Source organism: Alosa alosa, chromosome 2 (genome assembly GCF_017589495.1).
Source record: "Alosa alosa isolate M-15738 ecotype Scorff River chromosome 2, AALO_Geno_1.1, whole genome shotgun sequence".
In the NCBI taxonomy this organism is placed as follows: domain Eukaryota; kingdom Metazoa; phylum Chordata; class Actinopteri; order Clupeiformes; family Clupeidae; genus Alosa; species Alosa alosa.
Window position 1 is genome coordinate 28,967,387 of NC_063190.1, and position 25,263 is coordinate 28,992,649.

The 25,263-nt window shown below is 45.6% G+C and overlaps 1 protein-coding gene across 2 annotated transcripts; it reads left to right on the forward strand.

Moving 5' to 3' along the window:
- The first annotated feature begins 3,961 nt into the window (after positions 1-3,961).
- On the forward strand, positions 3,962-23,911 carry zgc:152816 (uncharacterized protein LOC777712 homolog). Of its 2 annotated transcripts, none has more exons than XM_048237392.1 (25): positions 3,962-4,039; positions 5,237-5,432; positions 5,795-6,082; positions 6,869-6,949; positions 7,585-7,646; positions 7,820-7,852; positions 8,383-8,453; positions 8,699-8,760; positions 9,573-9,707; positions 9,930-10,055; positions 10,317-10,475; positions 10,989-11,116; positions 11,440-11,578; positions 12,357-12,618; positions 12,826-12,911; positions 13,629-13,716; positions 14,454-14,470; positions 15,059-15,178; positions 16,363-16,494; positions 18,608-18,736; positions 18,849-18,979; positions 19,315-19,417; positions 19,638-19,767; positions 19,985-20,111; positions 22,126-23,911. In XM_048237392.1, the coding sequence occupies exons 2-25, from the start codon at positions 5,256-5,258 to the stop codon at positions 22,178-22,180; spliced, it is 2,841 nt and encodes a 946-aa protein (XP_048093349.1). In that variant the 5' UTR covers positions 3,962-4,039; positions 5,237-5,255; the 3' UTR covers positions 22,181-23,911. The 2 variants fall into 2 exon arrangements, with proteins under 2 accessions (XP_048093349.1, XP_048093348.1); XM_048237391.1 differs by lacking the exon at positions 3,962-4,039 and adding an exon at positions 4,075-4,217.
- The last annotated feature ends 1,352 nt before the right edge of the window (positions 23,912-25,263 follow it).

Here is a 25,263-nt window from a genome sequence, read left to right on the forward strand (position 1 = left end):
CAAACTTGTGGATAGGTGTCCAAATGTCGAGTGCCCGCCCCTTAGCTCTACAGATACAGATTCGGGTAAGAATCAGTTTAGCACCAAATATCTCAGTCACGTGTGGTGCAAAAGTGAGAGCTACGGAAATCAGCATTGGAGACTCCTAGCAGCAGATTCAAGCAGTTATTGACTTGTGTGCATGCGAGAAAATGGTCACAGACCCTCGATGAGAGGTCTCCAACCTTTTTGGGAATGAGGGCTAAGGACCCAAAATCATATGGAGGGCTACTCATTTGGAATAAAGAACCCCAGGAGGTTAATCCTCCTATAAATAATAGACCTATGTGATTTTTACATCTAAATTATCAATATTATGTAGGCCTATAAGCCTTTATATATGAAGCAACTGTATTTTAATCTGATTCCTCAATACTTCAATATCAATATGCAACACTACCAACATTTTTGTTCAGTTTGTTCATTTCAAAGTTTGCATAGGGAATCTAATCCAATTTTTTTTAAACAAAAAAAGCAATCTTTTTGTGCAAGAATTCAGAGGCTGTTTAAGTTCTGCTTTCAGTGGACAATTCAGTTTTAACATTTCAATAGCAATCACCAACAACACCCTAACTTATACACTGTAACAGAGGTCGTAATTCGTCCACCGCTCACGGCCCTCGAACCCGCACACCTCAACACACACCGGCATGGGAGTCAAACGCTCTAACCACTGAGCTAAAAGCCCAGGCTTCCAACTCAGCGGTTAGAAGCGTTCTTAAGGTTAAGGGTGTAAAGGGGCTATTACATTGTACATGGTATGCGCTGCACTCGCCGCTAGGTTGCTCTTGGTTGAGGTAACGTCCCAAAGATTTTTGTTGTGCTTGCCGCTGGGCTCAGCGCAAAATACCAACGACTTACAGCGCGCCGCAGTCAAAGTTCAACCTGATTGAACTTTGACCACGGCACGCGCAAGAGCGGCAAAGCGCCAAAATGCCGCTTGCGCTGCGCTTTGCTCAGGCATCCACCAGCCCAGCACTAAACTCCGAGCCTGGTACACAAAATTGGATATTTCAGGCAGTAAAAGCTCTGGTAAGAACCAAACTAGATTTTATTCAAATCTACACACCTATGGCTACTGAAAAATGTAAGGTTCATGTAGCAAATGTTATTTTGAAGTATTAAAAAACATCGTTTTAGAATTTTCGAACGAAATGGTTGGTAATTAGCACATTTACGATAATAATGTGAACTCTATTTTTGCTGCCAATCAACAAAAAGCATGACTTTTATGTCTGTGTACGTAGGCTACACGGGATTCGATGTTCGATAAACACAACCAAGAACAAAACCGTTGCGAAACTAGCAGAACTTATAATCAGAAGTTAATTTTCACCAAAAACCGGGACAATTCGTGTCCCAAAAAATATTATTAATTATCCGGGACAGTCACTCAAAAAAGAGAACAATCCCGGGAAATCCAGTGCATGTGGCAACCTTAGCAACAGCATGGCAACATCTAACATCTAAGGAGAACGTTCACTCCCGGGAAACATTTGGTTTCTGAACTGGTTGCAGTTCCTATTATGGTTCCACGTGGGGGCACTCACGAACAAGTGCAGAATGAATGGAGGTCTAAGCTGTACCCCTCAAAATCCACTTTCCTCGCGATATAATTTTTTGTCTAGAAATTTGAATGTTTAATTCGAAAGGGGGGGCAAAGAAAATACATTGCTAAGTATTATATTTTTTGAGTCACTTATTTGTTCTAAAAAGCCTTTCAAACGTGCCAATGACATCATTCATTAGCAGAATGCTAGTGTGTTAACAACGACCCAACCTGTAAGAAATCGAAAGGACATAAGTACTTCATTCAACTTTCGACCTATAATCCATATTGCACACGCGCCACACACACGCAACAGGAGCAACAATCCGATGAAAAGTTGACATTTTCAAGGTGATATATAAGATATAAGCACTACTTCAAATTCATTGTGGTCAAAGGCAAGAATGTGCATGTAATGTGTACATTATGTCCAGGAGCGAATACTTTGTCGACATCCGTTGTAAGCAACTCTAATTTAATGAAGCATCTCACACACGCATCTAAAGCTAGTGGCCAAAAACACTGATACCTCCACCACAGATGATAGCTCGCCATCCACTAGCAAAGAAGGACTCGGAGCAAAGTCCTCCAATCAGCAAAAGCTAGATCTTTCTGCCTCACAACAAAAACCTATGACACAGGCTGAAGTCAACCATAGGTCTGTCGATGTGCAATATCTTGAATTCCCCCTTGGGGATCAATAAAGTATCTATCTATCTAATAAATATCGAAAGTTATGTAGCCTACAAACACCTGTCTGTTCTACTCATTTTAACTGGCTGCTCAAAACTGCTCAAAAAAATCCAAATTCTTTGACATATAGCAACTTTTTTTTAACAGTAGCCTAATGCAAATAGTTACTTTCCCTGGTAACGAGTTACTCTTATCATAGAGTAATTCAGTTACTAACTCAGTTACTTTTTGGAACAAGTAGTGAGTAACTATAACTAATTACTTTTTTAAAGTAACATTCCCAACACTGGTCACCGACTCGTTTTCCCTGGCTTTTGACTGTATCTAAGCTGCCCGTTGACGTCATGACATAAACATGGAATCAGGCGTGGGGCGTGGCCAACAACAGCTTGTTTGCATTTAAGGCAACAGGCCCCAGAAACAGCCTATTCTGAAAGGGACGGAAATTGACAAGAATGGAGCTGCTGATAATGTGTAATCTGAGGGGATGTTTTGCAAACAGCTTCAGGGACATGTTTTGTGCAACCCATAGGTCTAATTTGCCTTGTTGAAAAAGAGTATAATATGGGACCTTTAAGCTAGTTGATTATGTGTAGGGGAGACCGGGGCTGGTTGGAACAGGGGCAGGTTGAAACACAGTTAATATCCAGGCTACTAAAGGGAGCTGCAACAAAATTCCAACACTAAACTGACGGCCTTATTGAGTAGAGTAAACTCACGTATGTAACTGGTCTCCAGGTCATTAACCCTTTAGGGGAGAACAACTTTTTAATTTTGTAGTGTCAAAACTTAGAATATGCACCTCCCACTAAATACATCCTAGAAGGGTAATAGTTAGGGATATAAAAAAAATATTCATTATAATTGATTGCTAGGGGACTCATCTATAATTTAAAATGAAGTTTGAAAATCAGAGGTGACTGATATTAGCAGGCTAACAGCATTTGTGCAAAAAAGTTTGACCTAATGTGGGCGGGGCATGTTGGCACACTGATTTTGGGGTTGGTTGGCACATACATTCCCTATGGCTATTTTGTGACAAATCTATAAACTTTGTATTTTACACATAAAAACATCATCAGTTTTATTTTAACATTGTTATTGTAGCCTAATTACTGAACATAGTTTTACATTTGGAAGCATTTCAGACCATTTTAAACATTTGAAGTAAAAAAAATCGGTATGACCAAATTGGTCTTGACGGTGGGCCCTACTGAAGAAAAACACACAGGAAAGCCCTACAAGCAGTGATATAGATGAGCACTTCAAACAAAAGCAAAAGGAGTACTGCAAAGGACTATAACATAGGTGTTCCAACCAACCCCGTGCATGGGGCAGATTGGCACAACACCACTTTAATCATATATAACTCAAAACAACGGATCGTTTGTTGACATTGAATGTATACATTTTGTAGCTGAGATCCCAAGCTTTCAGTTTATCACAATTTGACCATTTCAACGCATTGTAAGACGAAGAAATATAACCGAGTGAAAAGTGTTCCAACCAGCCCCGGTCTCCCCTATGTCTGTTTTTCTTATCACGGTATCAGAAATATAGTGACAGTGTGTCAACGTGTGATTATCTCCAAAACAGTTTAGGAAATCCATCATAGGCTACCTTTAAAGAATTTCGCACAGGCGAAACACTAAGGAACCAAAATATAGGGCCTACGGACCCACCACGCCCACTGTTGACAAAATGGCGTCGACCTGAACGGACTGCTTGAGAGTTTGTTAATGTAATTCTGTGTCCGAGGTAAATTCAGGTTATTGAATTATTACCCTGAATGAAATGTGTGATATACCAGAACACGCCAGGAAGTGCTCCCCAGATTTTCCATCTACGTTAACAGCTACGTAAATTAACGTCAATACATTGGCTGAATTGCTAGCCAGCTTGCCGTGTGGGACCCTGTATTGTTAACATTAGTCCTGTAAGTTATTAGGAATGCTAACGTCAAAATAATCATTGTGCGTTATGCTCCTCTTAATGACGATCATAACTACTGCATGCATTGGGTCTATCTTTGGATTGAGCAGCGCAAACTATCAACTTTGACTGTTTTAGGTGCTAGCTTAGCATCTAAGCTAGCACCTAAGCTAGCACCTAAAACAGTTAACATCGCCATTTTGGACTGAAGGAGTAAACTGTAGATTTCGCTATTATAACGTTAGTTGGTTCCAATGGATACTATGCCAAACTACTCTGCACGTGTGCTCTATAGCTATGAAACGCCCTAGCCAACGAAGGTGGCCTTGTTGTATGTAACACTAGCAATATTGTGAGAATGTAGAGCCCCTCGTCGAGTGTGGCTTTTCCAGCTACGTGTCGAAGTTACTGCACGGGCTGACTTTCAAAAAAGTTGATTGAGAAGTGGCGCGTCTTGTTTTTGGTCAACAGTGTTGGAGCGTCCCCTGTCCCCCGATTCTTTACTACGTGTTCTGAAACAATTTGCTGTCTTCTGTTCAAGCACACTGACTAGGTAGTTTCTTAAGACATAGTGGGGATTTTTGCATCAGTTTAGGAGATGAGCACAGATCATCTGAAATATTTTTCATGTCCTCATTACTGATTCAAATTCTGGCTATGTCATCTGACCTGTGGTAACAGAATTGGTGCATAATAAGTGTTGGTCTTGAGGTTTAAGCACAGCTTTTGGGCTACAGAGTAGGCAGTTGGAAACTTAAGAATGATTATGGTGCAATTGGAAACTTGAGGATGATCATGCTGTATGAGCTTGAGGAATGATTTAGAGCCCATTACTCGGAACCAAAGATTCTAGAACAGAGCTCTGCTCTAGAATCTTTGCCCGGAACACACAGAGTTGCCTGGGAAACGGAACCCTGTGGCTGTAAACAACACTTCATTGACTAACTGAGCTTTTCTTGAGAATCAGATTGTGCTATTTGACTGTCTCATTTGATCTTTGATCTTTCCCACACAATATCTCAGTGACCCCAGCAGTGACGTGATGGACAGGGCGCAGGACCCTGCTGCTGCTGACGCCCCGCCGCCTGTGCCCACCTCCAGCCTGTTTGCGGAGCTGGGATTGGCCCCGGAGGACGTAGACGCTCTTGCCCAAATCCCCGAGAATGAGATCAGCATTGAGACCCTCCCCTACCTCATCATGCAGCTCAAGGCTAAGAAGGTATCACTCGCTGTTGTCCATGAGGCTAAAAAATGGACAGCTAGATAGATAGGAGTAGCCTAGTAGTGTGACACAATTGAATGCGGAAGATAAATAATGAGCAATGCACACAAGTGTTATCAGCGAATATGAAGTAACTGCACTCATTTAGCCAGATTATTATTAGAGTAATATAATGACACTAGGCCAAGGATCCAGTGGAGTTACTGTGGACAAAGATCAGAGCAATATGGCACGCATCACACACACACACACACACACACACACACACACACACACACACACACACATAGTAGTTTGTGTGTGTGTTGAGATGTTGCTGAGATCACTGAGGTGGTGGTTTGTCTCTTCTCTCTACACAGGCTGGCATCCCAACACCTACAGCAACCAAGTCTGATACTGATGCTCGACGTGCTGACGACAGTAACAACTCCACCTCCTCTTCTCGCCATGATAACAGCCACACACCCAGCGGCGGACCTTCTTCCTCCACAGCATCCAAAACGGGGAGGTCGTCATCAGGGACGACCCGTAGTCATGGAGACGGTGATGGAGGACACAGGAGCAGGAGGGAACCCAAGAGCCACAGCAAGAGTCTAAGAGACAAGTGGTACCCCGACAGCCTTCCCAAGATGCCGTTCTCTTACCAGGTACCCATTACGCACACACGCAGCAAGAGTCTGAGGCAGCCTTCCTATGGCGCCCTACTTGTGTGCCAGGTTCCATTTGCTTTGTAAGTCGGAACTGGGGTTTGTGTCACATCCCAGTTGACTGCAGTCCAGATGTAGCAAATACAAACATTTGTTTGCTGGTGCCAGTTTTTGACAGATAGAGCAATGCCTGTTTATAACAATGCATTACACTGTATTTTACGTATACAAACATTGTAGCAACATAGTGAGAGATGGTAGTTGGACCATATTGTGTCTACGACTGATTTCATGAGATATACAATCAGAACAGAACTGCTAATAAACAGTGAATGTTTATTGTCTAGGGATTTAATTTACTGTTGATGGGTGCAGCCATCTTGAAATGTCAAACTCAGAGCACTCAGGGTTCAAATAAGTTCAAGCGAGTATGAGAGACAAGTGGTATTCATACAACCTTACCAAGATGCCGTACTCTTCACCGGTACCCATCACATTGTACACACACACACACACTCATGCTACATTAATTTAGCAGACGCCTCTATCCAAAGCGACTTACATATGACAATTATGTTACAAGAGCCATAGTCTCTGGAGCAACTTGGGGTTAAGGGCCTTGCTCAAGGGCACAACGGTAGAATCTGGAAATTAAACCCACAACTTTTCAGGCTACTACATGCTAACCCAGCTCCTTAACCACTACATTACCACCGTCCCTGATACTAATGCTCCTGTGGTGAAGGGGTGGATAATTGTATGTCCCTCCCTCCCTCCTTCTCTCAGGCATCTGATTTCCATGGCAGTGTACCTCACTCCTTCCCCCACACCTGCAGTCTGTGCCACTGCAAGGTTAACTCCAAAACGGTGAGCCCCTATGTGTGCATGCGTTAGTGTGTACTCCAGGCCTGTGTGTTAATGTGTGTGTACCGCAGGACTTGTTTGTCAGTGTGTATTGCAGGACTATGTGTTTGTGTGTACCACAGGACTAGGTGTTAGTGTGTACGGCAGGACTTGTGTGTCGGTGTGTATCGCAGGACTATGTGTTTGTGTGTACCACAGGACTTGTGTGTTGGTGTGTATCACAGGACTTGTGTGTTGGTGTGTATCACAGGACTTGTGTGTTGGTGTGTGTATTACAGGACTATGTGTTTGTGTGTACCCCAGGACTTTGTGTGTTAGTGTATACGGCAGGACTTGTGTGTTGGTGTGTACCGCAGGACTTTGTGTGTTAGTGTATATGGCAGGACTTGTGTGTTGGTGTGTACCGCAGGACTTGTGTGTTGGTGTGGTACCGCAGGACTTGTGTTTTAGTGTGTGTTAGTGTGTACTGCAGGACCATTTGTTAGTGTGATTGTGCTCTGAAACTGCATGTGTACTGTAAAGAGTGTGAGATGCCCTACATGTCTTACTCCTGTTTCTCCTTTACTTTCTCTCTCTGTCTGTTTCCCTCGCTCCTCTCCTCCTCCCCTCTCTCCATCATTGTTCGGTCTCCCCCTCAGACGTGGAAAGACCACCTCCATGGCGTGCGCCATGAGTCCTCCAAGAAGGAGCTCTTAAGACTGTAAGTGGGAGTGGATGGGAGGGTGTTGGCTATTATAGTTGTATCGTAGGTATTGGGCAGCACATGTGAGGGTGCTGCAGTAAGATGTGGGCATAGGAGGTGATTGGTAGCCTGGGGATAATGAGTGTAAATGACTGATACTGTAATGGCTGATGTCTGCTCTTGACCTGCAGATTTCCCAACTGGGACCCCTACCAGCAAGGAGTGTAAGTTACACTAGTTTACGCTCTCGCATACGCATACGCACACACACACACACACACACACACACACACACACACCACTCACACTCTCACACACACACACACTCACAATCACACACATTCTCACACACACACACACACACACACACACACACACTCACAATCACACACATTCTCACACACACACACACACACACACGCACGCACGCACACACACACACACACACACACACACACACACACACACACACACACACACACACACACACACACACACACACACACACACACACACACACACACACATACACATTCTCACACACACATACACACACACACACACACACACACACACACACACACACACACACACACACACACACATCTCACACACACACACACACACATTCTCACACACACACACACACACACCACACACACACACTCACACTCACACTCACACACATTCTCACACACACACACACACACACACATTCTCACACAAACATGTTTGTTGTTGCTGTCCCTCTCAGGTCATCCCTCTATCCCAATGATACAGATCGCAGACCTGGACGTTCCCTCAAACGCCCGAACCGTAACACAGGTAACCGCCTTTTTACCCAGGTAACCAGGGTAATCCCACGATCGCCCAAGTAACTGCCCCAAAAGTCTAGACCAGTGTGTGAGGTCTGTAGGGATTTCCTCTGTGCCAGGGTAAGAGGTCTTTATGTCCGTATGGTGACCTCCGTGCAAGCACAAAGAGCTTGTTGATTATTTTACATTTTGTACGTTTTAAAGCTTCCCTGTCTTGGGACTCTTGTTTTGCTAATCCTTCCTTGTGCTTCCCAGGTGGAGCTCTCCCCAACTCAGACTTGCCCATCCCCAAGTGGGTGCTGTCAGGTCCGCAAAAGGTTAGCCTGAAATCTGCTCTCAGTTTTGTGGTATACTGATACTGTCCTATCACCTCTTTTTCAAGGCTCTTTCCCTTGGCCTCGACAGAAAATGTTATGAGGTCAAAAAAAGATGATTTTCTGTGAAGATGATTTCATAAGGACTTAGGAAAAGACAACCATGGTGTTAAAAACAAATCCAACCATGGTGTTAAAAACAAATCCAGCTCTACTTACAACATTTATTACATAATATTTCTGCGTGAGATGGAACTATCAGACCGCAGCCTAACAGTGTCAGTTATCCCCCTAGACCGCAATACTGTATTCCAGAATTGGGGTATATCGACTTAAATTTAGAAATAGGAACTTCAACTTCAAGTAGTGTTCCATTGTACTTTTTTCCAGTTGGAGGTTGGAATTCTTAAACTTAATTTTTTTATTTTGATCTGGAATGAAATATTCCAACTAGCATATGTCAAACTTCTGAGTTGTCTGGAACGCAGCATAACTATGCTCAAACCATGTCAGTTAGCAGCTTAACCTCAATAACTACTGTACCAGTGACAGCTCAGTTAGCATCGCTAGAGTATAGGGTTCTGAGATGGCATTTCTAGAGTTTAGGCTTCTAAGATATCATTTCTAGAGTATAGGGTTCTGAGATAGTATTGGTAGAGTATAGGATTGGGAAGTCCGCCCTAGATGGCGTTGGTAAAGTATAGGATTGCGCTTTAATGTTTAACATCCTATATACTTACAGGTTACCTAGGAGCTGTCAGTCACCCTCAAAGATTCGTGTGGATTAACAAACTCTCTCCCCTCTCTCTTTCTAGCCTCTGCAACGTCCTGTCTTTAGAACCAGAGTGGTGGTCACCAAGTTCCCTTTGGGTTCTGTAACAGTGAGAGACTTGCTAGAACTGGCAGAACCGTTTGGAACAGTTGTCAAGCATCTGGTGTTCCCCTCCAAGGTGTGTGGAATTGTGATTGTTTGTATGTGCATGTGTGTCTGCATATGTAACTGAGTGTTTCACCTGCATTAGCTTTTATGTCTGTTTATTAAGAAGCATCTGACAATAGTTAGCATGTTGTTGCCCTGTTTCATCTATCTATCCATCCATCCATCCATCCATTCTTTCTCCAATCCACCCATCTACCCATCCATCATTCATCCACCCGTTCTCTCTGTCCAGGGTTTTTTGGAGTTCAACTCTCACACTGAGGCTCATGCTATGGTGTCTCATTTCTACGACAAGCTGGATTTCACCAAGCAACATAAGATCTATGTCTACCTCTCCCCAAACGTTGCCAGTATACAGGTAATCTGTGTGTGTGTGTGTCCATAAGTCGTCATAAGTGAAAGTAATATGTTGCGATCAATAGTGTCAAAGGCTGCACTAAGTTCCAATAACGCTAATTAGACATACTACTTTCTCCAGATCCTAGCCCTATTCTGAGCTTTTAAGTTAAACACAAAGCGCTAAAGGACAGGGATCTAGAGAAAGCAGTAAGTTGTACTACTTTCCCTTGATCCGAACCCTTTCAGCTTTAGATTAAACACGTTGCTCTGCTTTCTCCAGATCCCTGGAGGCGGGGACACCAGAAGTCAGTCCAGGAGTTCAAAGACTGGCGCAGTTCTCTTCACCCGCCTGCCCGACAAAAAGGACACCGAAGAGAAGGTTCTAGAAGTCGTCAAGATGTTTGGCGACGTGCGGCGCTCCAAGTTCAGCGGCTCAGAGGTGAGACGGCAGAGTGTCAGGCCACTGTAGCCCACTGTACTTAAGAAGAGTGTTGAGGCCAATTTATATCCAAGGTGTATGGCGAGACGAGGTGCAACATTCCATACTAGCAACTTGCAGCGCACGTTCTGAAGTCCAGGGGAGTTCATACCAGTGATGCAACTCACAACAGCACCCCCGTTTCCTTCTTATTCCTCCTTCTATCACTTATAGCCAGATGGACCAGTTAGTTAGCTAAGTTAACCAACTAAGCTGACTAACCAGCAGTTAATGAAATTAGATATATTTTTGTGATTTTGTAAGCATATCCATTTTGGGATATATACAAAAATAGTAGAATTATATCATTTCTCTGCCTCTCCTGTTATCAAAATTCTGACCTGATGCCTTTGATGAACTGAATCTTTGGGTCGAATTGGCCTTTAAGCCACTATAGGCATGTTCTTCTTTAGCTGCTGTTTGTGTTTGTGAAACTCCTGACACATTCCCCCCCCTCTCTCCCATCCTGCGCAGGCCCAGGTTGAAATGGTGGACCGGGAGGATGCTCGTCTGATGGTGAAGTACTACTACGACCGCCCACTGAAGATCCTGGGAACTAAGGTCAAGGTGACCATGCTGCCTGACCCCAAGCACTCTCTGCGGTGAGACACACACCTCCACAAAATACACACGAGATGCAACCCCCACAAGACACACACCACGAGACACAGACCCACACAAATGTAACACTTATCTCCACGAGTGTGACATGATTCCCCACAAGCACTTCCTCCTCCATCCGACCTCTGTTTGTCCCCAGTTCTGTTCTCTTAATTACCTTCCATAGTCTTTATTCAGAACAGACAAGTCTAGTTCTGCTCTCCTAACTTTCTCCAGAGTCATTATTCAGATAAATCTAGAAATAGAAGAAAAGGAGACAGCAGTCGACACAAGACTGAGACCAATCTGTCTGTTGTCGTCATAGTGACAGTCCTGAGAGGAGCCACAGCGGGTGTCGCCACAAGAGTGAAGACCAGTCCAAGCCGCCTTCATCATCCTCATCCTCAAAGGACAAAAGTGGGGATGCCACAGACACCTCGACACCAGGCACCCTGGTAGAGCAGGTGAGATCAGACACTGGACAAAGACTGTATTTTTTTATTTATATATATATATTTTTAATATATATTTTTGGGGAGTGGGAGAGAGAGGTGGGGTGGGATCAGTAAATGACCTGGGCCGGACTCGAACCCGGTTCCCCTTGGGCACATGGACCCGATTATGGTAGGGGCGCTGTTACCCCCGAGACTGTGTCAATTAACCAGAGTAATGATGCAGCTCTTTAGAATGCCTTCCCAACGTTCCAAGGTCTGTGTAATGACCGCTGCAAAAAATGAATCACTGCTGTTAATGGGTTTTGTGCTTCTGACTCAAGTCTTTCATATCATTCCACAAGTAGTCAGTTAGTGGAACAGGAGTTAGTGGAACGGGAGCCTGCAGATGTTATTTAACGTGAGTTAGTGGAACAGGAGCCTGCAGATGTTATTTAACGTGAGTTAGTGGAACAGGAGCCTGCAGATGTTATTTAACGTGAGTTAGTGGAACGGGAGCCTGCAGATGTTATTTAACGTGAGTTAGTGGAACGGGAGCCTGCAGATGTTATTTAACCTGTCTTAGTAGAAGGTGCCTCTGACTGACAGTTGCAGTCAGCTCTGATTATTTAGCTTTATTGCTCAGGGTTGGCGTTGGTTATCTAGCTGCATTGCTGTAAGCAGGGTTAGCATTAGCGCTAAACTGTAGGAAGAGTAAGCGGTAGAATTGACATTACAGCTATTTGCTGTAGCGTTGGCTACTTAGCTGTAATGACGGTTTGCTGCAAGTTGCTGGCTTTTCTCCTCTTAGGTCAGCGAGGAGACTCAGTTGGAGGAGAAGCCGGCAAAGGGCGGGCCTCGCGGAGAGGCCAGCCAACCAGACGCGGAGTGGGCGGACCTCCGGGAGGAAGACCTGGACCCTGAGGATGAGGAGGAGATGGAGCTCGGAGAGGAAGACGAGGATGGGGACGAGGAAGATGGGATTCCCGTGGAGGATGAGCGTGGGCTGGTGGAGGAGGGCGTTGAGGAGCCCGCGGAGGTCACTGAGGGCTCAGAGGTCGCGCAGGGCGAGGGTGTGTGTGTGTGTACTTCTGATCTCTCTTGATGGAAGTTTGTTTATTTCTGACGAAGGTGTTGGTTGTGGTGCTGATGTAAACAACAAATAATGAGGGGGGGAGATGAAAAATCAGTTGTTCAAGTAGTTGTTTTTTCCCTCTGCTGACCTGTGTGTGTGTGTGTGAATCCCCCCCCAATCCTAAATGAACACAAACTACATCTAGAGGGAGCAGAGCCATCAGAAGACCCAACCCCTGACTCTGCTGGGACAACCCATCTTGAGCAGGCCTCAGGAGATGAAGACAATCAGGTACGAAACCCACGACCATGTACACACACACCAATCACTTAGAGACTGGGTACACACACATCAATCACTCAGTAACCAGGTACACACACACCAGTCACTCAGTAACCAGGTACACACACACACCAGTCACTCAGTAACCAGGTACACACACACCACACACCAATCACATAGTAACCAGGTACACACACACACACCACACACCAATCACTTAGTAACCAGGTATGCACACACCAATCAGTTTGTTGGTGTCCGCAGCAGGATGTCATGTGGTTGATTTGGTGGGTTTGTTATAAGTATAAGTATATATACTCTTTTGATCCCGTGAAGGAAATTTGGTCTCTGCATTTATCCCAATCCGTGAATTAGTGAAACACACTCAGCACACAGTGAATACACAGTGAGGTGAAGCACACACTAATCCCGGCGCAGTGAGCTGCCTGCAACAACAGCGGCGCTCGGGGAGCAGTGAGGGGTTAGGTGCCTTGCTCAAGGGCACTTCAGTCGTGCCTACTGGTCGGGGTTCGAACCGACAACCCTCCGGTTACAAGTCCGAAGCGCCACGGCTGCCCCCTGTTGGTGACCGCAGCAGGATGTCAAGTGGTTCATTTGGTGGGTTTGTTGGTGTCCGCAGCAGGATGTCATGTGGTTCATTTGGTGGGTTTGTTGGTGTCCGCAGCAGGATGTCATGTGGTTCATTTGATGGGTTTGTATCTGCAGCAGGAGGATGTAGAGATCTCGGACTTCCCTGATAACCTGGATGACTTTGTGACGCTGGATGAGCTGGACTCGGGCACCGACATGCTTGGTAAGAGAACCAGAACCAGTTTAGAACCAGAACCAGACTTGCTTGGTTAGAGAACCAGAACCAATTAAAACCAGAACCAGACTTGCTTGGTTAGAGAACCAGAACTATTTAAAACCAGAACCAGGTATGCTTGGTAAGAGAACCAGAACCAAAAACCAAACATGCTTGGTAAGCAGCTCAGAATGCAGCAGGCCGATCAGAACCACACAGCGATGCAGAACGGCCTTGATGAAACACCTCAAGCCTTTAGCGGGAATTTAGATTGAGTGTCTCTAAAAACACTCTTTTTAAGTAAGTATGAGTATATATATTCTTTTGATCCCGTGAGGGAAATTTGGTCTCTGCATTTATCCCAATCCGTGAATTAGTGAAACACACTCAGCGCGCAGTGAACACACAGTGAGGTGAAGCACACACTAATCCCGGCGCAGTGAGCTGCCTGCTACAACAGCGGCGCTCGGGGAGCAGTGAGGGTTTAGGTGCCTTGCTCAAGGGCACTTCAGCCGTTCCCACTGGTCGGGGCTCGAACCGGCAACCCTCATGTTACAGGTCCAGAGTGCTAACCAGTAGGCCACGGCTGCCCCAAATCAAATCTATCAGTTGTACTTTGATTAATGGTCTGTGCTGTGAACAATCTAGAGCACAAAAGCGGGCTGTTCATGAAAACTTCCTCTTCTCTTTTTCTCCTCTGCTCTCTCTCTCGTCTCTCTTCTCCCTGGCCTTCCCTCTGTTCCCAGAAACAAACGAGTTCCAGGTGAGTCCATCAGTCGTCTCTGATTGGTTGAAATTAGTATCAATACGTTCAAGCAGTTTCATGGCGAGAGCGGTGGGGTTTGCTGTTGTGTGTGAGTGTGTGGCTAATAGAATGTGTCCACTTACTATGTGTGTGTGCATGCTTAGGAGTTGTGTATTTGCGTGTGCTCATTGCCCAGGGTGAGTGTGTGTGTTTGTCTGTTTCAATAACTCTGGCTACTCCTGTAAAATCATTGCCCTCATTTTTGGTAGTTTAGGCCATGTGCACAAGATGTGTGTACGAGGCCTGCAGATCTCTGGACTACATAAGAACAAGGCCAAGAAACTGACAAGATATTGCTCTGTATCAGCAGTAATTGGTAGCCTATACATATGGAGGCGTAGGTGCCACCTTTGCCCCTAATGTGCATAATGGACTGGGATATTGGCTGCTGTTGTATATGCTTATCTTCTAATCCAAATAAAGAATTTAAGTGTTTGTGTGTGTGCGTGTGCGCGCGTGCGCTTATGAGTTCTGTATTTGCGTGTGCTCATTGCCCAGGGTGACTGCGTGTGTGTGCACTTATAAGATCTGTGTGTCATTGCGCAGGGTGGGAAGGTTGTTCTGGTCCGACCCGTGAAGGGGTACCCGCCCGAGGAGGCGCTCCGCAAGCTGGCGACGCCGTTTGGGAGGGTGGTCAACCACACCATCTCACGCTACCGGCAGGAGGTGGGTCTAACCACGCCATCTCACGCTGTCCAATCACATCTATCAGAACTCCCATTTGTATAATTATCAAAACTCCCACTTGTCCAATCATCAAAACCTCCACTTGCCCAATCACATCCATCAGATCCCCACTTGTCCAATCACATCCATCAGAACTCCCACTTGTCCAATCATCAGAACTCCCACTTGTCCAATCATCAGAACTCCCACTTGTCCAATCACATCCATCAGAACTCCCACTTGTCCAATCATCAGAACTCCCACTTGTCCAATCACATCCATCAGAACTCCCACTTGTCTAATCATCAGAACTCCCACTTGTCCAATCACATCCATCAGATCTCCACCTGTCCAGTCATCTGAAGCTCACACAATCGAATCTCTATAAACACCCAGTGAACAGCAGCATTCTTTAGAAAGTTTCCCAAAGTCAAGGAAGCATATTCAACGACCACCGTTTCTAGGACGCCATGTCATCAAACTCTGCCAAGCACTGTTCCAGTGTCAAGAATACTCCGAAATTCGCACCCTTCATTCTGAGAATTTTCAAGGAGGCATTTGTGGATCCTCAAGTGAACAAATAATCCTCTGTGTTGACATGCATTGGAGCAGCGCCCCTACTGAAACAGAAGCATGCAGTTAAAAGCGGAAGCACTCAGACGGACCACGGTGATGTGCACATCCCCACTAGCTAGTCTCTTCCAAAGTAGAGTCCAAGAACGCTAGGCCTCCAACCTCAACTTCATACAACCCGACACGCAAGGAAGCATGCTCGACTTTGGGGAAACAGCAAGAGTTTCCTGAAAGTAGCCCCGATTGTGTGCACACGCATATGTTATTTTAGGGCCTAAAATGCCCGAATAGAGCGGAATAGTCCCAAGATGGAGCTTAAATAAGCCCATCTGTTAATGGGCAGTGTATCTTGATGAACAGGAAGTGCATTTGATCAGTTAACAGAAAACATCCGAGAACAATTTGGTCTTAAGTCTAGATTTGAAACTGGCTACTGTTGGGGCATTTTTGCTGTCACTCGAAAGTTGGTTCCAGAGCTGAACCTAAAGCTATGAAAGCTTGTGTCTGATTGGCTCTTGGCTCTTTGGAGCACTGAAGCTTTTGTATGATTGGCTCTTGGCTCTGTGATGTTCTGCTTCGGAATTCTGAAGCTGTTCTTTGATTGGTTGCAGGCCCTGCTGGAGCTAGAGACTGAGGAGCAGGTGAAAGAAATGGTGGCGTTTTACAAAGGTTCTAAAGATGGGGCCCTCATCAACGGGAGGCCTGTGACTGTCAGCCTGTGCCGGACACTCAAGGAGCTAGAGGTGTGTGTGTGTGTGTGTGTGTGTGTGTCTGTGAGTTCAGTGTGTGTGTGTTTCACTTAACACAGTGTAGATGTGTTCCTAACCGTAGGGTAAATATGTATTTGGATGTTCAACAAAGTGCTACTAGGTTTGGGGTTGGTGCGTTTTTGATTGTGTTGTGTTGGTGTACACAGGGTCCCAGTGGCTGTTCCATCTACATCAGTAACCTGCCGATAGTGTGTGTGTGGGTGCGTGTTAGGGGTGTAACGGTACACAGAAGTTATGGTTCGGTTCATACCTCGTTTCAGACATCATGGTTCGGTACAAGTTCGGTACAATGGAGGGAAAAGCAAAACAAAAATGCAAAAAGCATTTTTTTTTTTATTGTGCATGTCTCAGGCTGTACCTAGTCACAGTCTCTCCCCTGAGCTATCTGCAACAGCTTGAAGTGTGTAAGATGTAAACAGTACAATAAGTACCCAGACTCCATCTGTAACTTGTAAACGAAATAAGACAATCAGCTATAAAACTGAAAATAGGCCTACAGCATCTCTTATTTCTGAAAGTGCAAACTGCATAGAATAATGATTTTATTCCACTTAAGCAAGACCTTTAACATCCGTGTTTAGTTGTATATGGAAGGGTCTACAATTTGCCTCAATATTTGTCAGTGTGTGTACAGTAATAATCTACTAACTGAAAATATCACACTATATTGCCTTCTTTTAAAAAAACGAAATTGCTCCTTTCATTTCATAAACAGACTACAACTAGAAGTCACATGACTTTACCCTTCGACGTTAACTCACCGAAGCATGATTTGTTTATTAGCCTGGTTAGCGTTGACACTTTCTTTTACTGTCTATGCACTTAATACTGCCAGCTCCTCATGTGAGAAGTTACAAGTTACCCCAACATAAAGGTAATTACCACGCAATTTACATAGCTTTATGTCATTACGAAATCATTTTAAGCCATAGGTTTTGGCCCTATTTGTATGTGTATCCAAAGACTGGTGAAGTGCAGGGGAAGTTTTTTTTTTTTCTCGTTTCAGTGATTGGTAGCCTACATCATCTGTTCGAATATGTATAGCATGTTCGATATATTTCTACTCACATAACGTTACCCAACAACTGCTGAACAACGCCGACACACAGTTTCGTCTTATCCACCACTCTTTCGCCTGTACTACTGTAAATTAAGTTTTGAAATCTGAGACCAGCGGGTCCTCTAACTCTTGTGGGTCGCTACCACTCGCTTAGTGCTGCTATCTCTGACTGACTGACTCGACCGACGACCTGACAAAAAAATAACATACTGTAGGCCTAGGCGCCAATCAGAGCTTAAGAGCTAAGGCGAGGCTACAGATTAGCGTTAGGTGTCGCTAAAGAACTCTCGTAACTCTGGTATTTAACAGTAATTCCGCATTACATTGATTAATCCACATGCGAGTTTTATGTATTTTTATACCGTGTTTTGCCCGCGGTAAATTTGCGTGCGTGCGTGCGTGCGTGCGTGCGTGCGTGCGTGCGTGCGTGCGTGCGTGCGTGCGTGCGTGCGTGCGTGCGTGCGTGCGTGCGTGCGTGCGTGCGTGCGTGCGTGCGTGCGTGCGTGCGTGCGTGCGTGCGTGCGTGCGTGCGTGCGTGCGTGCGTGCGTGCGTGCGTGCGTGCGTGCGTGCGTGCGTGCGTGCGTGCGTGCGTGCGTGCGTGCGTGCGTGCGTGCGTGCGTGCGTGCGTGCGTGCGTGCGTGCGTGCGTGCGTGCGTGCGTGCGTGCGTGCGTGCGTGCGTGCGTGCGTGCGTGCGTGCGTGCGTGCGTGCGTGCGTGCGTGCGTGCGTGCGTGCGTGCGTGCGTGCGTGCGTGCGTGCGTGCGTGCGTGCGTGCGTGCGTGCGTGCGTGCGTGCGTGCGTGCGTGCGTGCGTGCGTGCGTGCGTGCGTGCGTGCGTGCGTGCGTGCGTGCGTGCGTGCGTGCGTGCGTGCGTGCGTGCGTGCGCATGCACCAAACTGTGACACCCGTACCGTTTCGGTTCAATACGAATACATGTGCCGTTACACCCCTAGTGTGTGTGTGTATGTGTGCTTGTGTGTGTGTGTGTGTGTGTGTTGGATTGATTGTGTTGTGTTGGTGTGCGCAGGGTCCCAGTGGCTGTTCCATCTACATCAGTAACCTGCCGATGGGGAAGTTCTCGGACATCGCGCTCTTGTGGATGGCCAGACCCTTTGGATCAATAAAGGCATACCGCATCAACAGAGGGCCACGCAGTGTGAGTTTTTATCCACACACAAACACACACACACACACACTACTCATGCCTACACTTTGTGGTCTCTCCCACACACACACACACTACTCATGCCTACACTTCTCTCCCCCAGTGCTATGTGCAGTTCCACCGGCCGGAGGCGGCTGAGAAGATGCTGAAGAAGTACGGCTCGCGGCCGCCCAAGTTCAAAGGGGCCCTTCTCACCGTGTGCCCCTGCCGCAAGCCAGACTCCACCATCTCTTGGTGAGGCTCACACTTGTGTGTGTGTGTTTGTCTTTGAGATTTGAGCACCTTATGTTTTTAGAAGCCTCATTTTTTCCCCTGCTTGGGCCACGCTTTTCTGAACACGAGGAGCGTTGCAGCGGTCATTCACACCATTCCACTGGGAAACAATTGAATTCAAGCGTCTGGAGCCTCAAGCGCCTTGTGCTTCACGTTTCTCTCTGAACTAAGGCTGCTTTCCTAGACTGCAGACTGTGTGAAGGTATATTCATCATAGCTGCCTAGGATTTCTAATCTGTGTGTGCGTGTGCGTGCGCATGGCATGCGAATGTGCGTATTTGTGTGTGTGTGTGCAGGATAACCCCAAGCGTACAACTGGGGGCGGCAGAAGGGAAGGAGTTGGAGGAGAACGGAGAAGAAGAGGAGAAAGAGAGGCGCGGCTCCAAGAGAAAGAGAGGGGTAGGCGTGCGTGCGTGCGTGCGTGCGTGGCACACTGAAACATAACTTGTGAAACAAAACTGGGTGTCTGTTTGAATATCCATGTCTAAGTAATGTGTGTGTGTGTGTGTGTGTGTGTGTGTGTGTGTGTGTGTGTGTGTGTGTGTGTGTGTGTGTGTGTGTGTGTGTGTGTGTGTGTGTGTGTGTGTGTGTGTGTGTGTGTGTGTGTGTGTGTGTGTAGGAGTCCAAAGAGCTGGAGGGCCGATGTGGGGACCCACCCCCTACGGAGCCAGAAGAGGGGGATGAGAAAGAGAAGGGGAAAGAGAGTGAAGAAGCGGAGGAGTGTGTGTATCAGCCCGGAACCCCAGTGGGTATGTATACACACACACACACACTCTTATACACTCCTATACACACTCACACACTCACACACACACCTGGCACTAATAATATACACCTTTATACATAGTCTGTATCTCGCAATGGTGGTGTGTGTGTGTGTATTAAATCTCATAATGTGTGTGGGTGTTGTATCTCGCTATGGAGTGTGTGTGTTTTCTGCTGTTAACGTGTAGCTGTATGTGGCAGGTGTGGACTTCATAGTTCCGGCCAGTGGGTTCTTCTGTAAGCTGTGTAACGTGTTCTACACCAGAGAATCATCCGCCAAGTCTCAACACTGCAGCACCGCCAAGCACCACAAGGCCCTCAAGAACCGGTACGTCCCGGTGTGTGTGTGTGTGTGTGTGTCTTGAATTTCCCCTTGGGGATCAATAAAAGTATCTATCTATCTATCTATCTGTGTGAGAGAGAGAGACAGAGAGAGAGAGAGAGAGAGAGACAGTGCAGAGGAGATGAGTAGGAGACTGATTGGGAAAGGGCCAGACTGAACCTGGGATCCCGTGTCCGCTGGGCCTAGAATTTGGCAAATCTTTCATAAGTGAATGTGTGTGTATGTGTGATTCTCTGGAGACCAGTCCTCTGTGTGTGTGTATGTGTGATTCTCTGGAGACCAGTCCTCTGTGTGTGTGTGTGTGTGTGTGTGTGTGTGTGTGTGTGTGTGTGTGTGTGTGTGTGTGTGTGTGTGTGTGTGTGTGTGTGTGTGTGTGTGTGATTCTCTGGAGACCAGTCCTCTGTGTGTGTGTGTGTGACTCTCTGGAGACCAGTCCTCTGTGTGTGTGTGTGTATTAGGGGTGTAACGGTTCATGTATTCGTATTGAACCGAAACGATACGGGCGTCACGGTTCGGTGCATGAATTTACACGGAGAATACACGGTATAAAAAAAACATAAAACTTGTGTGCGAATTAATTAATGTCATGCGCCAATTACTGTTAAGTAGCGAGAGTTACGCGAGTTCTTTAGCGACACCTAACGCTAATCTGTAGCCTCATTTTAGCTCTGAAGCTCTGATTGGCCTATGTTTTTTTTTTGTCAGGTCGCTGGTCGAAGTCAGTCAGTCAGAGATAGTAGCACTAAGGTGGCGACACACATTAGAGGATCCGCTGGTCTCTTCGCAAGTTTGAGAACTTCAGTTACAGTAGTACAGGCGAGAGAGTGGTGGATAAGAAACTGCGTGTCGGCGCTGTTCAGCAGTTGTTGGGGATGTGAGTGGAAATATATGCTACACATGTTCGAAGCAATCACCCAGATGATGTACTACCATGATGGCTACCAATCACCGAAATGAGAAAAAAAAAAAAACTTCCCCTGCGCTTCACCAGCCTTTGGATACACATACAAATAGAGCCAAAACCTATGGCTTAAATTAAATGATTTTGTAATGACAGAAAGCCATGTAAATCGCGTGGTAATTACCTTTATGTTGGGGTAACTTGTAACTTCTCACATGAGGAGCTGGTAGTGTTAAGTGCATAGACAGTAAGTGTCAACGTTAACCAGGCTAATAATCAAACCATGCTACGGTGAGTTAACGTCGAAGGGCAAAGTCATGTGACTTCTAGTTGTAGTCTGTTTATGAAATGAAAGGAGCAATTTCGTTTTTTAAAAGAAGGCAAAATAGTGTGATATTTTCACAGTTAGTAGGCTAGATTATTACTCTACACACACTGAAAAATATTGAGGCAAATTGTAGACCCTTCCATATACAACTAAACACGGATGTTGAAGGTCTTGCTTAAGTGGATTTTTAAAAATCATTATCCTATGTAATTTGCACTTTCAGAAATAAGAGATGCTGTAGGCCTATTTTAAGTTTTATAGCTGATTGTCTTACTTTGTTTACAACTTACAGATGGAGTCTGGGTACTTATTGTACTGTTTAGCCTACATCTTACACACTTCAGGCTGTTGCAGATAGCTCAGGGAAGAGACTGTATGACACTAGGTGGTACAGCCTGATACATGCACAATAAAAAATAATTGCTTTCTGCATTTTTGGTTTTGCTTTTCCCTCCATTGTACCGAACTCGTACCGAACCGTGATGTCCGAACCGAGGTATGAACCGAACCGTGACTTCTGTGTACCGTTACACCCCTAGTGTGTATGTGTGATTCTCTGGAGACCAGTCCTCTGTGTGTGTGTGTGTGTATGTGTGATTCTCTGGAGACCAGTCCTCTGTGTGTGTGTGTGTGTGACTCTGGAGACCAGTCCTCTGTGTGTGTGCGTGTGTGCGTGCGTGCGTGCGTGCGTGCGTGCGTGCCCTGTTAACTCTCCGTGGTCTGTTGATGCACTGACTGACCGAGTTGGCCGTTTTGTTTTTTCTGTCCAGAATGAAGAGGAGGCGGCACAGCAGCCCCTCCAGTCCCAAGGCCAGCGACCCCTGATCCTGTCACATCCTGATTGGCCTCCAGAGTGGACACACTCACACACACACACACACACACACACAGGACTAGTCCACACACACACACACACACACACACACACACACACACACACACACACACACACACAGGACTGGTCTGAACACACACACACACACAGACAGGACTGGTCTGCACACACACACCACACACACACACACAGGACTCGTCTGCACACACACACCACACACACACAGAGGACAGTTTGGGCCTGATGGACTGATGCTCCACCTCACAACCACCAACATGAACTAGAAATCCCTCCTACCATTTGGGCTTAGCAAAAGCGTCGAGCCTGCACACACACACGCACACACATGTGTGTGTGCGTGTGTGTGTGTGTGTACTCTAACCATAGTGTGTGTGTACTGTGCATCTGGCTTTTTATGTTCTGTTAAAGATCAAATTTCTGAAAGTATGTATGTGTCACTCGGCTTGTTCGGTCTGTGGTTTACAGATTTATGTAAGATCACCGCACGCACACACACACACTGAGATACACACATATATATACTTTATTTGATTCAACTTTACAAGTTTCATTAGGAATCAAAATGTCTAAATAATGAAATAGATTGGTCTGGTCAGGTGTGTGCGTGCAGACACACAGTGGTCAGGTGCAGTGAGCGTTTGTTTATGTTTGTTTATGTAGTGCGTCCACACCTGCTCTGCCCATTCACTTCTGAACAGCAGAACTCTACAGCTCTACACACACACACAGTTTTGCCACAGTTGTGCCAAGTGTAGCAGAACCTTCCCTCCACCCCCATCATTCCACTGTGTGTGTGTGTGTGAATGTCTTCAGTGTCACATGCTTGAACATTCCATATGTGTGTGCCTGCGTGTGTGTAGGGGGGTGCTGCTAGAATAAAGCTCAGAATAAAACAAAACAAAAAGAAATTGTGTTAAAAACTGAGCTAATGAGCTGATTTGCTTAAAAAAAGAGAAATTTGAGTTTTTAAGAAAAATTCACGTTTTGTTGTTTATTAGTTTTGCCTTGTACACAAATACAGTAATACAGAGGCCTAATGCGCAGTTTTGAGATGGCAGAAAAACTGGCAGTGAACATGATGTGTTTTTTAACCAGACGCTTGGAAATGTGTGTTTGTGTGTGTGTTTTTAATCAGACGCTAGGTAACTGATGTTGAGTTAGGAATAACTCTGTGTGTGTGTTTTTAAATGGACACTAGCTAAGTCAGGAGGAACATGGTCTGGTGTGTGTGTGTGTGTGTGTGTGACATTAGCTAAGTGATGTTGGTCAGAATCCTGAGACTTGCTGCTCAGAATGAAGCGGAGTGCTCAGGCGGACCATGAGGACGAGACAAAAGAGTGTGTGGCCCGTCTACAGATGGACGTCCTCCTGGAATACAGACCCAACCACATGTGTGGTTTGACCTCTGCGGTGGGACAGCGACAAACCCCGCCCCTCAGTAACCCCTCTTTAGCCCCGCCTCCTCCAGTCCTGGGGCTTCATCTGTACAGACGAGACGGGAGTCTCTGGATTACATGAACATTTGTAGAGAACAGATATACAGTAACGGTCAAAGTTAGTTGTTTTTATTTGTTTGTTTTTTGTTTTTGTTATGCTTTCATTCCTGCCCAGACCGTCAATTTGTCTACTTCGGCTTCCTTGAGTTGGTCTGCAGCTCTTGTGTTCCTCAACACAGATTATTAAAACTACAGACAATGCTATTCACTTTTTTCACCCATTTCTAATGTGTTGGCCTATTGTCATTTGTGTTGTCATGCACATGTTCCAATAGCACATATCTTTTCTAATGATCTTTGTGTGTGTGTGTGTGGAGAAGGAGGAAGTGTGTGTTTGTGAGAGAGAGTAAAGTAGACAAATGAGAGAGAGAGCCTAGACATAAATGTGTACAGAGATGAGTGTGTGTGTGTAAATGAGCTCAGCTGCAGGTGTGCGAAGAAAGCATGTCTACAAGTCTGTGTGTGAGGGATGGCCTGGCACAGCCCACACTCTGGTCCTGTGATTGTGTGTGTGTGAGAGAGAGAAGTCTGTGATGAGGGGACCAGGTGGCTGGTCTTATAATTTTTGTGTGGTATAAGTAAGCATGTCGTCATAGTTACATGTGTCGCTGGCCAAATGTCTGTTTATGTGTAGATATTGTTCAGCCTATCCAGTGTAGTGCGTTGTGCTGTGTGTGTGCAGTGTAGTACTTTGTGTTTTGTGTGTGTGTCTTATTCATGGGGCACATATGTGTTTGTGTGTGTGTGTGTTTTGTCTGAGGCACCTTGAGGGTTAAGGCCAGGTGTGGTAGAGGAGTTCTGTTGACCGTCTCTTACACCTGCCATGTTTTGGGTTGGCCAGCAGGGGGCAGCAGAGCTTCAGATGGATTCTGTCTTCTGTCAATCTTCAGCATTATCACTCTTTCCCTTTGTCTAAGGTGTTTGTGTTTGTGTGTGTGTGTGTGGCTGTCAAGGTGCTCAGTAACCCATATACCCAAACTGTTTTCACTGACACTCCAGTCAAATACACCCACATACTCCTCTCACACACACACACACAGACTGAAATACAGCCTTCCCCTACACAAATACTGAAAGGTTGCTCTCTGAGTAATGTCCTGCTTTCACATGTCTCCCTTTAACTCCTCGTGGGTATCAGACCTGCTACTAAATTAAACTGCTTGATTACTAACCAGCACCGATCGCGCCACGAGCCAGCTGACAGCGTATGCTGAAATTGACTTGACTTATAGGATGAGGGGACGTCAGATGATTTCATTATGATTGTAGCAAGTTAACACGGCTGATCATGTCACCGTGTTATGATGATTAACCTTTGTAAGGTGCCAATGTTCCCGGGTAGGCTTTAAATCAATACAGCCATAACAATTTATGTAAAAATAAACAGATGTTTACTTTAGCTCAATTACCAATGATATAGACATTATTTATGGTTCATATTTGCCATTTACCCCTGTGAGATCACATTTATGACCATATGATCATTTTCGTTTTTTGTGAGAAAATTATGAAATTCCATTATAAAAAAGGTAAAAAAAAACTAGAAACAAGATTTT